This window comes from Meles meles, chromosome 18 (genome assembly GCF_922984935.1).
Source record: "Meles meles chromosome 18, mMelMel3.1 paternal haplotype, whole genome shotgun sequence".
Lineage (NCBI taxonomy): Eukaryota > Metazoa > Chordata > Mammalia > Carnivora > Mustelidae > Meles > Meles meles.
Window position 1 is genome coordinate 42,396,195 of NC_060083.1, and position 14,246 is coordinate 42,410,440.

Genomic DNA, 14,246 nt, shown 5'->3' on the forward strand with positions numbered 1-14,246 from the left:
TGGGTGGGGGGGTGTAAATGGGCGCAGATTGAGCGAGAGGTGGCCAGAAACCGCCCGGCAATGCATGACGTCATCATGCCCTGCGCTGCGATAGGCCCTACCCACTCCACGCTGGTGACTCCACGCTCTTAGGACTCCGATGTAACCCACGTTGGAGCCTGAGGGGACATCTCGTGGACGCGCACGGAAATGCACTCCAGGGGAACATAGACAATAATACTGAAGCGCTCCAAATGCGGGGCCGACCCATACAAGCTCCTCCCTGCTTCTTCCTAGAAGATCCGCCTCCATCCTGCACCTCGGCTGTTGATTTCTTTTCCTTCTGTGGACTCGGTCTTCGGCCTGCCAGGCCTGGCGTCTCCCAGAAGGCCCAGCGTCGGGAAGGGGTTTGCAGCTGCTCCGTCATCGTGCGGCCCGTCGCGAGCCCGCGCTCGTGTGGAGGCCCGTCTCGGTTCTTGGTCTCTGGTACGAGGATTCACGCGAGGCCCTGGTCTCGGTCCCCGGAGTAGGCCGCGACCCCAGGCGCCATGAAACAGGAGGGCTCGGCGCGGCGCCGCGGCGCGGACAAGGCGAAGCCGCCGCCGGGCGGAGGGGAACAAGAACCACCGCCGCCCCCGACCCCCCAGGATGTAGAGATGAAAGAGGAGGCGGCGGCGGGTAGCGGGTCATCAGGGGAGCCTGACAGCAAAGCGGCGGGGACGGCGGCAGCGGCTGAGCACTCCCAGCGAGAGTTGGACACCGTCACCTTGGAGGGTACGAGAGCCAGGGCCGGGGACGTGCCGTGGTCACGCATGATAGCGCCCCGGTGATGCAGCCTATCCTCGGGACCCCAGGGCAGCTTCCACCGCCCTCCAATTCCTTAGGATCACTCTCAGTGCCCGTTCTTAAGCACCCTGACACTCCTGACCCCAGGCCCAATAATGAACCTTCTCTCCAGGCTCTGAACTCCTTTCTTAACACACCTCCTCCCTCCTTACCCTGGTTGCATTTAGAAGTAAGCCTCACTAGGCCTGTGGACTCCCTCTCTCTTATAAGTCCTCTCGGATCTACTCTGTTTACATCCTCCGAACTGATTCTAACGCCCCCAGTATGTGATTGGTCCCTCTAGAAACTAGTGTTTGTATTTATGTGTGCAAAGGGGATCAGGGTGACGCAGAATACTGGTCCTGAATTTTAAGACTGTACAAAAGTTTTCTGTTGTCTTAGCTACCTCTTGCAAACTCCTCTAAGAGAAGCCTCTGTACTCCGTATCTTGCTTCCTTGTTTGTGTAATTAAGGTACCCTAACGATCCCATTGCTCTTTCTCTCCCTTCAGGCCTTTATTTTTGTTCTTAAAGAGTTTAAACACATTACAGACTTTTAAGTTTTTAGATGTCATCTTTGTTTGAATTCCTAACGCTCACCTTCGACCTAAGCTGTGTACCAATCCCATTTCTTTTCTCCTAGGTGCTTGTTCCCAGCTTCTTACAGCCCTCTTGTTCCTCCAAGTTCACATTTCACTTTTCTCAGAGCATCCTGTCCACATTTGGAGTGGGCAGAGTGAGAGTTTCCCACTGTGAATCTGGTGCTGTTTACCCACCTCTGGATCGAGTGGAACAAGACTCTTTATTGGGTTTTCTCTCTTAACTGCAGGAGAACCTTGCTCAAATATATGGAGATAAGCAAAGTTACGCTCCTGGGTGGTGTTTTTGAGGATGTAATGTTGACTGCATCAGTCCCTACTCTAAAGTTGGGCCACGGGCTCAGTATCTTATCAAGACCCTTTTACCTAAAATAATGATAGCCAGTGGCAAAGGTGCTACTGGATACATACATACGTTTCTTTTTTTTTTTTTTAATATTTATTTGACAGAAATCACAACTAGGCAGAAAGGCAGGCAGAGAGAGAGGAGGAAGCAGGCTCCCTGCGGAGCAGAGAGCCCGATGTGGGGCTCGATCCCAGGACCCTAGGATCATGACCCGAGCCGAAGGGAGAGGCTTTAACCCACTGAGCCATCCAGGCGCCCCATACATACGTTTCTTATAAAGCACTTCACGTTGTTGTTGTGAAGTAGTTCGTGTTTCATTGTAGGAATTTTGGAAAATACAAGAAGTCTAAAGAAGCAGGGAATAACATCAGCCTTGGTTGACCTTTTTTTCCTACGAATTTTTGAGCTGCTCTCCTGTAATTGAGATCAAGTTATATAGACAGTTTGGAGCAAGGCATAACTAAATAGAGCTGATTTTGTGTGCTTTCATCTAATATATCCATAAACATAGCATTCAGTTTATTCCAGAAACGTTTATTGAATACCCGATACAGTGGCTGAGCATACAAGCTCTGAAATTAGTTGCCTCATCTCTGTCTATGAGAGTAATATTACCTACTTCATTGAGTCGATGTAAAGATTAAAGTGCTTAGAACTGTGCCTAGCACATGGTGAACCCATAGTAAACTCTCTGTAGTGTTAGCAGTTACCATTATTATGTCATTAGGCAGACCCAGGCGGTCTGTGCTAAGTATACAAAGGTAACTAAGAAACTACCAATTCAGTGTGTTCCCTTATTCCTGGACACTTGTTGTTTCCAGTTTTTTACCATTATAAATAGTTTTGCCACAGTCATCTTTGTGACCCAAGTTTTTAATCTACCTTTATGATTATTTCTTTAGATTCTCAGTATGCCTGAATTGACAGGGCAGATGTTTTTAAAGTTTTGGATGCATATTGTCCAGAGAAACTCTACTGATTTACATTATACCAAAAGAAATGTCCTATTCACCCCTGACTCTGTTATGATTTTTTTATAACGCACAAACTTTAAATATTAAGACATAGAATAGTTGAAAGCAGTGTTATGATTTTTTTTAAGGATGATTTATTTTAGAGAGAGCACAAGTGCACAAGGGGAAGGGCAGAGGGAAAGGCAGAAAGAATCTAGGCAGACTCCACACTGAGCACAGAGCCCAACGCAGGGCTCCATCCCAGGACCCTGAGATCACGACCTGAGCCGGAACCAGGAGTCAGATACTCAACCAGCTGCATTACCCAGACGCCCCTTTGTGTTATGATTTTTTAAGTATTACCAATTTGGTAGTTGAAAACATTTCTGTTTGCAGTTATTCAAATGCTAGTGAAATACATTTTCATATTGGTTAGCTGTCTGCTTTTTGCGTTGTCTATTTGTGTTCATTTTTACTTATCCTAATTTATGCAAAGCTCTTTATAAAATAAGATTATGGCTGTATAGTCCCATTTATCGAAAATATTTTTCTTTTGTTTACACACTTACGCAGAATGATTTTTTGCAGAGTGGAATTGGTCATTCATGGGGGTCAGGGGGCGGATTTCTCCCTCTGTTTACATTTAGAAAGTCTTTTCCTATTTAGAGAACTGATAAGTCTCCATGCGTTTGTCTTGTTTGTGTTTCTCATCGTTGCTTCTCCTTTCTTACTCCTTCTGTCACCCTCTACCCTTTCCCCCACCCCAGCTTTATTTTTCTTGGTCTCTTGGTTCACTGGCATCTGTAAGTACTGCTTAACTGTATCAGGCAAAAGAAATGACCAACAACATCTTGCCCTTCTATAAGAGGTTCCCTCGAACTCCTTGCCTAGAGTGGTGGGAGAATAGGAAGAATTAGAAGTAACATTTCTCTCTTCTGTGGTCCTCCACAGACATCAAGGAGCATGTGAAACAGCTGGAGAAGGCAGTTTCGGGCAAGGAGCCTCGATTCGTGCTGAGGGCCCTGCGGATGCTGCCTTCCACATCGCGCCGCCTCAACCACTATGTTCTGTATAAGGCTGTGCATGGCTTCTTCACCTCAAATAATGCCACTCGAGACTTCTTACTACCCTTCCTGGAAGAGGTAAGTGAATCAGGTGCTTTAAGGTACAAGCTTGGCCTCAGACCACCCCCACCCCCACCTCTTGATACAGTTGTGTCCCATCCTAAAGCCCTGTCTTATGATCTGCTGTAGCTGACTAGCGAAACAAAGCAGCCCATTTTAATACCCATTTGTCCACTAACAAGCGAACCATCCTGCCCTATAGTTTCATTCTTCTGAGTCAGGGAAAAGAGCTGGGAATCAGGACCCTTCCAGCCAAACTCCGTTCATGCTGCTCCCCAACACCAACACTGTCCTCCCGTTGGGTGATGTCTCCATTGTCCTAGGAGAAGGTACCACCCCCTCTCTGCCTCCAAAGCCTCACTATGGACGTATAAGATGTTGGTTAAGAGCACGGGTTCTGGAGGTAGAGTTGAATTTTCATCCGAGGTCTGTCATTTGGTGCTTAACACATAGTGAATGCTAAAGTTCGTTTGGTGCTGGCAGTGGACTCCGTGTCAGAAGAGGCCTCTCCTTTTCCTTTCTGGCTGTAAAATCCCCCTTATGTCCAGGTCCTACCCCTTCTCACACCTCATTGTCCTTCAGCCATCTCCCTGTATGCCCATGGACTGTATGCTCATAGAACAGACTCAAAAAATCCCTTGAGGTGGAATGATGATGAATTTTTTGTCTGGGAACAGTCCACCCTCTTCCGTCTTCACCTGGAAAAAAATTTTTAACCCGTATATCTCTACATTTACCCCCAACATGTTTTGCTTTTTGAGCTGTTGTACATTATGCCAGTTTTGGTGACTAGATCTGATAATAAGTACAATGTATATGTCAGTTTCCCCCAAATTTCCTTTGTTTCCACCAAAAAAAAATTGTATCTCATTATTCTTGACTTTATCTCTAGAATTGTATTACCTTATTAAATAAACCCTCTCTGATAAAATTTGCAGTGGTTCCAGGTATAATAGTTTAATCTCTACTTAGATTGTAGGCTCTTTGAGGGGTCCTTACATCATCCTTTCTGTCACCATTATATTCTGTAAAGATGTCTATTACACTCCTGTCAGCCTTTTTTTTTTTTTTTTTTTTTCCCCTATTTCTCTTGCTAGCCTCCTTGGCTTCCTTTGGAAGGAGACTGTGCCATCTTTATTTTTATATCCCCAGTACCTAGAAGAATTTTGCATATAATAGGTACTCAGTGAATACATCCTGGGTGTTAAATAAATTTTTAATTAGTTGATCTGACTGAGCTTTTCCACAGTAATTCCTGTCTCCTCCTAGCCCATGGATACCGAAGCTGATTTACAGTTCCGTCCCCGAACAGGAAAAGCTGCGTCAACGCCCCTCCTGCCGGAAGTGGAAGCCTACCTGCAGCTCCTCATGGTCATCTTCCTGATGAACAGCAAGCGCTACAAAGAGGTATCCGGGACCAGTGAGCCAGAAGAACGGGCCCCCAGCGGTGCATGGGGTTTGCAGGAGAAACTGTCTCTAGTGAAGAATTGGAGAGAGTCCCTGGGTTCTTCATTGTCCCCCTCGACTCTTTCCCCCATGTGGGAATGTGCTGAACCCCACATCCAGGGAAGCCCCCTTAGATCCTGTTGAGACACCGTGAGAAGGGGCTGGCACCGTGCTTCTCTGTGGCACGGTACCAGTGTGGTGGATTCTGTTAGGAAAAGGAGATTTGGAGATAGAATCCCGAGTTCAAATCCTAGCTGTACCTTAGGCAAATCAGTTTCTCCTGGATTTATGTCAAATGGGGAAAACAGTGCCCGACTCACGACATCACTGTTGACGTTAAATAAAATACTAGCACAGTGATCCGCATAGAGTAAGCTTTCATGGTATTTCAGTAAGAGGCAGCTCTGATGACAGGACTGAACAGCTCCGTGGGTACTGCACTGCCACGGGCTCCCCAGCTGGGGCCAAGTTCTTTGCCAGTCACAGCCACTATCCAAAGAATACGCTCAAGAAATGACAGGTCCAGGGCGCCTGGGCGCCTCAGTCATTTAAGCATCCGACTTTTGATTTGGGCTCAGGTCATGATCTCAGAGCCGTGGGATCGAGCCCTGAGTTGGGCTCCACACTCAGCAGGGGTATGCCTGAGGTTCTCTCCCTCCCCCTGCCCTTCCACCCCCACCCCCCTTCAGTGTGTACATGTGCCCACCCATGTGCTCGCTCTCTCCAATAAGTAAGTCTTAAAAAAAGAAATGACAGTTTCCTCTGCCCCATTTCCTGTTTTGTTTTTTCCTTGCCTTGTCACAAGTTGGTTTTTGTTTGTTTTGAGATATAATTCACCCCCTTTAAAGTATACAGTTAGGGGGCGCCTGGCTGGCTCAGTCAGTAGAGCATCCACTCCTGATCTCTGGATCATGAGTTCAAGCCCAACACCGGGTACAGAAATTACTTAAAATAAATTAAATTAAATACATTTTTTTAAAAACTAAGGGTACAGTTAAGTGGGTTTTGACGTATTCACAAGGTTGCACAATTATCATCACTGTCTAATTCCAGAATAATTCATCACCCCAGAAAGAAACCCTGTCACAGTTAGTAATCACTCCCCATCCTCCCCTCACCCCAGCCTCTGGCGACGACTGTTCATCTACATTATCTGGTTCATGGATTTTCCTATTCTGGACATTTCCTATAAATGGAATTACATAACACATGGCCTTTTGTGTCTGACTTCTTTGACTTAACATGATGTTTTCTAGGTTTGTCCGCGTTGTAGTGTATATCTATATTCCAGCTCTTTTTATGGATGAGTAATACTCTGTTGTAGAGATAGTTACGAATAGCGCTGCTGTGAACATGTGTGTACAAACTTTTTTTTTTTAAGACTTTATTTGTTTATTTGACAGAGAGATCACAAATAGGCAGAGAAGCAGGAAGAGAGAGAGGGGGAAGCAGGCTCCCTGCTGAGCAGAGAGCCCAATGCAGGGCTCGATCCCAGGACCCTGAGATCATGACCTGAGCGGAAGGCAGAGGCTTAACTCACTGAGCCACCCAGGCACCCCTGTGTACAAGCTTTTATGTGAACATACATTTCCAGTTCTCCTGGATTGATACCTAAGAGGGGAGTTGCTGGCTCATAGGGTAGCTCCCTGTTTAACTTTTTGAGGAGGAGCTCAAGTTAAACAGGGAGCTACCCTACCTGATTCTCATTTGGCTGCCTCCGCAGGCACAGAAGATCTCAGACGACCTGATGCAAAAGATCAGCACTCAGAACCGCCGGGCCCTGGACCTTGTGGCTGCGAAGTGTTACTACTATCACGCTCGGGTCTATGAGTTTCTGGACAAGCTGGATGTGGTGCGCAGGTACAGGGGGCCAGAGTCTGACCCCAAGGTTAAGAACTGTCCCTCAGGATCTTCCCTACACTCCACCTCAAGGGAGGGCTGATTGGTAGGTCAAGGGTAGAAGGACAGGCTGGAAAACATTTCACTCCTCAGCTTAAAACTGGTGGTGGCTCCCTGTGTTCCTCAGGGAGGAGCTGAAGTTGTGACAGCATGTGAGGCCTGCCGCCTGCTAACTGTCTTTGAGTCTCTGCTTCCCCCTGCTCCCCTGACTGGCTGCCCCACCATGCTGGCCTCCGGGCTCTTCCTTCTGCCTTCAGTACTCTTCTCCCTCTGTCCTTCAGCCTGTGTTTAATCGTTACCTTTTCAGAAAGGTCCTACCTGATCAAGCAGCCCCATCCTCCTCGCCTCCTGCATTCCCCACTGCACTTAACCCCGGTTTCTCCATAGTCCGGATCTCCTTCCGCTGTGCTACCTACGACGCTTACTTGTCACGATCGTTGTCTGTCTCGCCCACTGGAACGCACAGTTGCGTCCTGTTTGTGCGCCTGGGACAGCGTGTCACACCGTGGGTACTCAAGAGTTCAAGAATCAGTGAATAACCAGAAAAGCAGTTTGTGTCACTTGTTTTGGAATTGAGAGAGTAGAGAGGTCAAAGCCGTTCAAAGGGTCGTTCTTCGAGATGTTTGACGTGCTTTTCTCAACTTAACGCAGCTTCTTGCACGCTCGGCTCCGGACGGCCACGCTCCGGCACGACGCAGACGGCCAGGCCACCCTGCTCAACCTGCTGCTGCGGAACTACCTGCACTACAGCTTGTACGACCAGGCCGAGAAGCTGGTGTCCAAGTCCGTGTTCCCCGAGCAGGCCAACAACAATGAGTGGGCCAGGTACCTCTACTACACAGGTGAGCGACGGGCGCGGCCCCCAGGCCAGAGGGGGTCTCTGGCTCCCTGGCGCAGAGTGCTGGAAGATCGGTGGTGCCCGAGGGGCCCGTTTGGCGCTCTGGTTTGTGAGGGGCTTTGGGTGACGCCATTCTCCTGAGCCACTCTCTCCTCCCCACCCAGGCCGGATCAAAGCCATTCAGCTGGAGTACTCAGAGGCCCGGAGAACAATGACCAATGCCCTTCGCAAGGCCCCTCAGCACACAGCTGTTGGCTTCAAGCAGACGGTGAGCAACAGTTCTCCATCCGCCGCTTGCTCAGCTGATAATGCCTTCGTTCTCCTTCCTTGCGTGGGGACCCGGGAAGGCCTCCTGAACCTTCATTATCCAGGAGTTGCATCGCATGTCCCTTTGTGCATAGCACTGGTCAGAGCGCACGAGGCAGATGCTCCCTGCGCCTCCCGTGGTTTACTCCCGTGGTTTATTCTCCTTGGTAGATAGTTCAGAATATTCCCCTTTCTGCGGCAGTCCTTATAGCCATGCCAGGCCTGGGCCTGGATTGTGTTGAGAAACCCTAGGCTCTTTCCTGGTCCCTCACATGCCCATTTGGGAGCAGTGTTTTCTGTGGCCAGGGAGCCTGGGAAATCTCCATCAGGCGACAGATTTGGATACAGACAGCTCTCGGCCACCTGAGAGCTCTCAGTCACCACGTACTTTTTGAGTGCTGACCTTGGTATTAGGCACTGTGAGCTCGGTAAACAGCATTGACTCAGCAAGGCTTGAGGGCCTGTGTAAAGTTGCAGAGCCTGGTAGCCAGAATTTGGACCCACCTTTCCAAACCACAGACCTCTGTCCCCACCTGAACGTGAGTGCCACCCCCTAGTCCCCTTGAAAGAGAACCAGATGGAGATGTGCAATGATTAGGTTCGTGTAGTCAAGATGTGGTTTGTGTCTGTTCAGAGGTTCAGAGAAAGACAGGTTTGGTTTTGGTCAAATAATTAAAGACATCTTAAAAATAATTTAATCTGGTTTTTGACGATGGGTAGACTTTCACAGAAAGGAATGGCTTTTCAGACGTTCACGGTACGTGTGCAGAATATTAGATTGCTTACGACCTGCAGCATACGTTAAAGTCATAAAGATACAGGTAATCCGTATACAGACCGTGTCGTGCCCTGGGGAGAGGCACTCTGGGGGAGCGCACACTGTGCTGCCGGTGGCTGTGGGCCCCTGTGGTGGAGGCAGGTGGCGGCGAGAAGCAGAGGGAGCTGGAGTGAGGTCTTTGGCCAGCAGACTGTGAGGGAGCCACCCCCCACCCCACCCTCCCTGTCACTAAGTTGCCTCCATGTCTTCTGGATTTGTCTCCTCTCTGGTATTACCAGTGCCTTTGTTTGAGCCACTGGCACTTCTGGTCATCTTCCCCACTTTATGAACCCAGTTTCCACACGCCCGCCCAGCTGAACAGAGCTCCAGGCCTGTCTCTGCCTTGCCTGGGAAGCTTCCATTGCTCCCCACAACCAGCCCAAGAGAGTATCACAAGTCTTGTGAGGGAGGCAGGCAGGGCTCATGATGACACAGCCGCCGCCGCCGCTCACTGTATGGACCAGAAACCCAGGACTCGGTCACTCAGCCTTTCCGAGCTAGTGAGTGAAGACTAACGTTCTGTCTCTAAACTCCAAACTTGGCCTGGCATTCAAAACAGCACGTCCCCATACGGGCCCCACGTCCCTCATGATAGCCTTCCAAACTTCTTGAGACATGTGCTCACGCTGGCGAGTCTGTCTCCTCGACCAAAACATTCTTCTCTTTCTGCTTCACCTGAATCCTGACGGCGTGTGCGTGTGTTAACTTGTGCGTCTTTCCTGGGTCTCCCCGCACTCCAGGGAACGGGGCAGTATCGGAGGTGTGTGGGGGTGAGTGTCGGCATGGTCCCCCACCACCCATCTTTCTTTCTCTTTTAAGATTTATTTATTTATTAGTACAAGCAGGGGAAGGGGAAGAGGGAGAAGCAGACTCCCTGCTGAGCAAGGAGTCCGATTTGGGGCTCGATCCCAGGACCCTGGGATCATGACCCAAGCCGGAGGCAGACACTTAACCAACTGAGCCACCCAGGTGCCCCAGCCTACCACCCATCTTCACGGCTTACTTCTCTCATGACTCTTGCTGTCACGTGGTTTAGCCGCCTGTGGTCCTGTTCGTCTTGCTTCGTAGGCAGCTCCTACATCGCTGGCATCATCGCCTCCATTGTAATTTTCCTCGCTTGGTGCTAAGTCCACAGGAGGCACTATGCACAAATCCCTCACGGTTTTATGGAGAAGAAAGGGCCAGATTTCCCCGCTAGTTCCGGAGTCCACATGGCCTGTTCTCGAAGGTTCTGCCCGGGCCCTTCCTGCGCTCCTGCCTCTGCCCAGGGGCCGAGTTCTCCACACTCACCTCCTTTCCTCCAGTAATAGTCCACATCCCTAATCAGCATCTTCGGCAGATTCCTTAGGCCCCTGGGCCGTGTCTCCTCCTTGTTTCAGAGCCACGGGACCTGCCCATCTGGCCTGAACTTCCAGAGCGTTGCTGTGGCAGCGTGGTGTGCACGTGGAACTTAGAGCTCCGTGTGGTCACGGGGACAGCTCTTCCCAGTGCCTGGCTCTGGGTGCAGGCACAGCTCTGCACGGGCCTCATCGCAGAGCCATTTTCCCTGTGTGTCTGAGTGCACTGAAGCCCTCTTTCTTTCCCTCCTCCCACCTGCTGGGACTCCCTGCCCACTGTGTTCCCGTGTCACATACCACCAGGTGCACAAGCTTCTGATTGTGGTGGAGCTGCTGCTTGGGGAAATCCCGGACCGACTACAGTTCCGCCAGCCGTCCCTCAAGCGCTCGCTCATGCCCTACTTCCTTCTGACTCAAGGTAAGGCTGGTCCCACTCCCAGAGCTGGCCGGACCCCTGACGCCATGACCTCCTCTGTGGGTTTGCCTGTTTGCGTCATCTGATCCACTCCTCTCCCCCTCCAGCTGTCAGGACCGGAAACCTAGCCAAATTCAACCAGGTCCTGGACCAGTTTGGGGAGAAGTTTCAAGCAGATGGGACCTATACCCTAATCATCCGACTGCGGCACAACGTCATTAAGACAGGTGTGGGTCAGAGTCGGGGAGGGCCACTGGGAGAGCAGGGCCCAGATGAGGCTTCTGCGACGGATGTCCATGGGTGGGTGAAGGGGCTGTGTCCACCCTGCCCATGCCATTGCTCCTTCCTCTCCCAGGTGTGCGCATGATCAGCCTCTCCTATTCCCGAATCTCCCTGGCTGACATCGCCCAGAAGCTGCAGCTGGATAGCCCAGAGGACGCAGAGTTCATTGTTGCCAAGGTGGGGCTGGCTCAGGAACTGAAGCTGCCATGCTCCTGCTGCATTTCAGGGCACGGGAATGGGAGAAGATTGGTTAAGGAGGGGGTGGCGTGGTCTTTTCAGGGAGTTCTGGTCTTAGAGTGAAGCCAGGCAGTTTTCAGAGAGAAATTGTACGCAAGTGAGCAGGTGAGAGCATAAGGAGAAGAAGGACAGGACGGGATGTTCTCAGGTTTAGAAGATGGGCTTTCTGGTGACCTTGCATCCCTTTGGGGGCCTGCAGGCCATCCGGGATGGTGTCATTGAGGCCAGCATCAACCACGAGAAGGGCTACGTCCAGTCCAAGGAGATGATTGACATCTACTCTACCCGTGAACCCCAGCTGGCCTTCCACCAGCGGATCTCCTTCTGCCTCGATATCCACAACATGTCCGTCAAGGTGAGAAGCCGGGGCTGCAGGGGTGGTTGGCAGTACCCAAGGAGTCCTCAGAGGAGAAGAGCCAAGTTCCAACCCATCTCTGTAGAGTCGCTGAACAGCAGAGCAGGGGCCTGGTGGGAACAAAGGACTCGGCCTGTGGGCCTGTAAGACCCTTGACTGCCTCTAAGGATCTGGTTGCCAGAGAGGACCAGGCGGATTCAGAGTTAAGGGTTCCAGATTTGCTTCCAGACTAGAGTCCTTCACTTTCTCTGAGCCTATTTCTCCATCTGTAAGGCTGAGAGTGAAAGACCTGCCCAGCCTGCCTTGGGGCTGAGGTCATGAGATGCAGTCACTGTCTCAGGGCACTTGGTGAAGCCTGAACTGTGGAGAAGGCGAGGCAGGTATCTTGTTCCACAAAAGGCTCTTAAGCCCTTATCCTGTGGCAGGCACTGACCTAGGTACTGGTACTGTGTGTCAGATTTTTCCTGGTCTCTTCTTGCCCCAAGGAACTGGGGTTGTTGTTGCCTTGCTTAAAATCAGGTAAATGCTGTGCTCAGGGAGACATGAGAGGCCCTTTGCAACCTGGTCCCCTCCCACTGGTGTTCCCTCCCCCTCTCCCCTAACTCTCTCTCCCTGATTTTCCTTCCTCCCCCTCTCTTGCGCCACCTACCCCCACCCCCCCCACAGCTAGCCCCACTCTGCTCAGGCCAGGCCTTTTCACACATGGAAACCTCTTCCTGGAATGCTTTTCCTCCATTCCCACACCAGTCTGTTCCTTTCCTCCTTTCCCTCCTCACTGCCAGTCCCCCTTCCTGCCCGTTCAGGAACATTAGTCACTTAAACCTCCAGGTCTTCTGATTCTCTCCTTTAGCAGTTAGCACGCGGTGTAGTAATTCACTTACATGCCTAGCTCCCCAGTAGACTCAACTGGAGATCGAATAACCTTCCTCCTGTCATGGTGCCTGGTACACAGAAGGAGCACAATAAATGTGAGTTAATTGCATGCCTTCTCTTCATCTTGCTTCTCTCTCTCCTGTGCTTCAGGCCATGAGGTTTCCTCCCAAATCATACAACAAGGACTTGGAGTCTGCAGAGGTAAGGTGCCTTCTGCTTTAGATAGAACTGAAAAGTCGAACTTCTTCCAGAGAGGGAAGAGGGAGGCGGTTTCTGGAAAGACTTGGAGCAGCTCTGAAGCTTTGGCAGTCCCTGACCTTGGGGTGGATTGGGCTGAGTGAAGCACTGTGTGAGAGAGCCCCGCTGGTCCCCAGCAGCCCAGCCCTCACCCCACCTCTTGCTCCAGGAACGGCGTGAGCGAGAACAGCAGGACTTGGAGTTCGCCAAGGAGATGGCAGAAGATGATGATGACAGCTTCCCTTGAGCTGGGGGGCTGGGGAGGGTTGGGGTGAGTGGGGACTGGCTCTTTATCTTCCCCCCTTGGGGTACCCTGCCTGGGGAACTGGCCCCTTTCCGTACATGTCTCACAGACTCATGTGCGGGGGGTGAGGGGTGCAGGGAGCCGGCCACCCCCACCTCACCCCAGGACCCCTCCCCAGCCAGTGACATAGCACACGGTGGGCAGGAAGGTGGGCGGGCAGCCTCCCCAGGGCAGGGTCCTGGCCAGTGGTGTGGGCAGCAGGATGGGAGGGAATAGCCCTGTGCTCTCCCAGGAGTCAGGGACTGGAATTGGGACATGTGCTGGGATGTATGTTTTTTGAAGCTTCAATTATGATTTTTAAACAATAAAAAGTTCTCCAAAGTTCTTTGTGCATCATTTAGTGACTGTACTTTGCTCTCACACTCTGCAGCGTTGACAGCCAGATTTTTCTCTCCTAGTTGTGGGAGGATTAGCCCAGTGTGACTGTGGATGAGGACGGAGCCAAGGGCAGGGGGAGCCAAGGGCAGGAGGAGCAGATGCTGATCTGACGCCAGAAGGGCGTGTCTCCTCTCTAACTGGCTGGCCAGTATTGGGCAAGTCACTCAACCTCAGTCTCCTTCCCCACATTTGTCCAATAAAGGATTAGACTCCTGACTTGGCTCTGAAGTTAGAAATCTAGACCTCTAGAGGATCAAGGGAAAGGCAAGGGACTGGCCCTCAGGTGAGGTCTGCAGAAGAGAGAAGGGGCTCCAGAGGTGGAGAGCAGGCTTTGCCCAGTTGGCCCTTAATGGATGGGAGAGCAGAGCTGGGTCAGGCAGGACACGGCTCCCACTTACTCCAGCTGTGGATTGGAGTGGAGGTGGGGGGAATGGGTCTGGGTAAGTCTGAAAGTCTTGGCCTCTAGGAGTGCCGCTCCCCATCTTGGCTCATTGAATTGTTGCTGTGTGTGTTCCCCCTCTCCCCCAGCCCGTGGTACCTTGCTGTACGTGTTCGCTGTTCCTGCCAAGAGCTCTGTTATCTGAATGGGGCCTGTGGGGTTTTTGCCTCTGGTAACTGTGTTCCCTCTCCTGCTGTGCTCTGGCTCTCCACCCCATGAATTTCTACACCTCTTCCAGGCTTTCTGCCTCACCATGAT

The 14,246-nt window shown here is 51.1% G+C and overlaps 1 protein-coding gene across 1 annotated transcript; it reads left to right on the forward strand.

Annotated features, from left to right (window-relative positions):
- The first annotated feature begins 358 nt into the window (after window positions 1-358).
- Window positions 359-13,495, forward strand: PSMD3 (proteasome 26S subunit, non-ATPase 3). The gene is made up of 12 exons (XM_045986157.1): window positions 359-753; window positions 3,653-3,843; window positions 5,095-5,232; window positions 6,995-7,131; window positions 7,822-8,012; window positions 8,173-8,276; window positions 10,772-10,886; window positions 10,991-11,110; window positions 11,239-11,342; window positions 11,602-11,757; window positions 12,781-12,831; window positions 13,037-13,495. Exons 1-12 carry the CDS (start codon window positions 528-530, stop codon window positions 13,112-13,114), a joined length of 1,611 nt encoding a protein of 536 aa, XP_045842113.1. The 5' UTR covers window positions 359-527; the 3' UTR covers window positions 13,115-13,495.
- The last annotated feature ends 751 nt before the right edge of the window (window positions 13,496-14,246 follow it).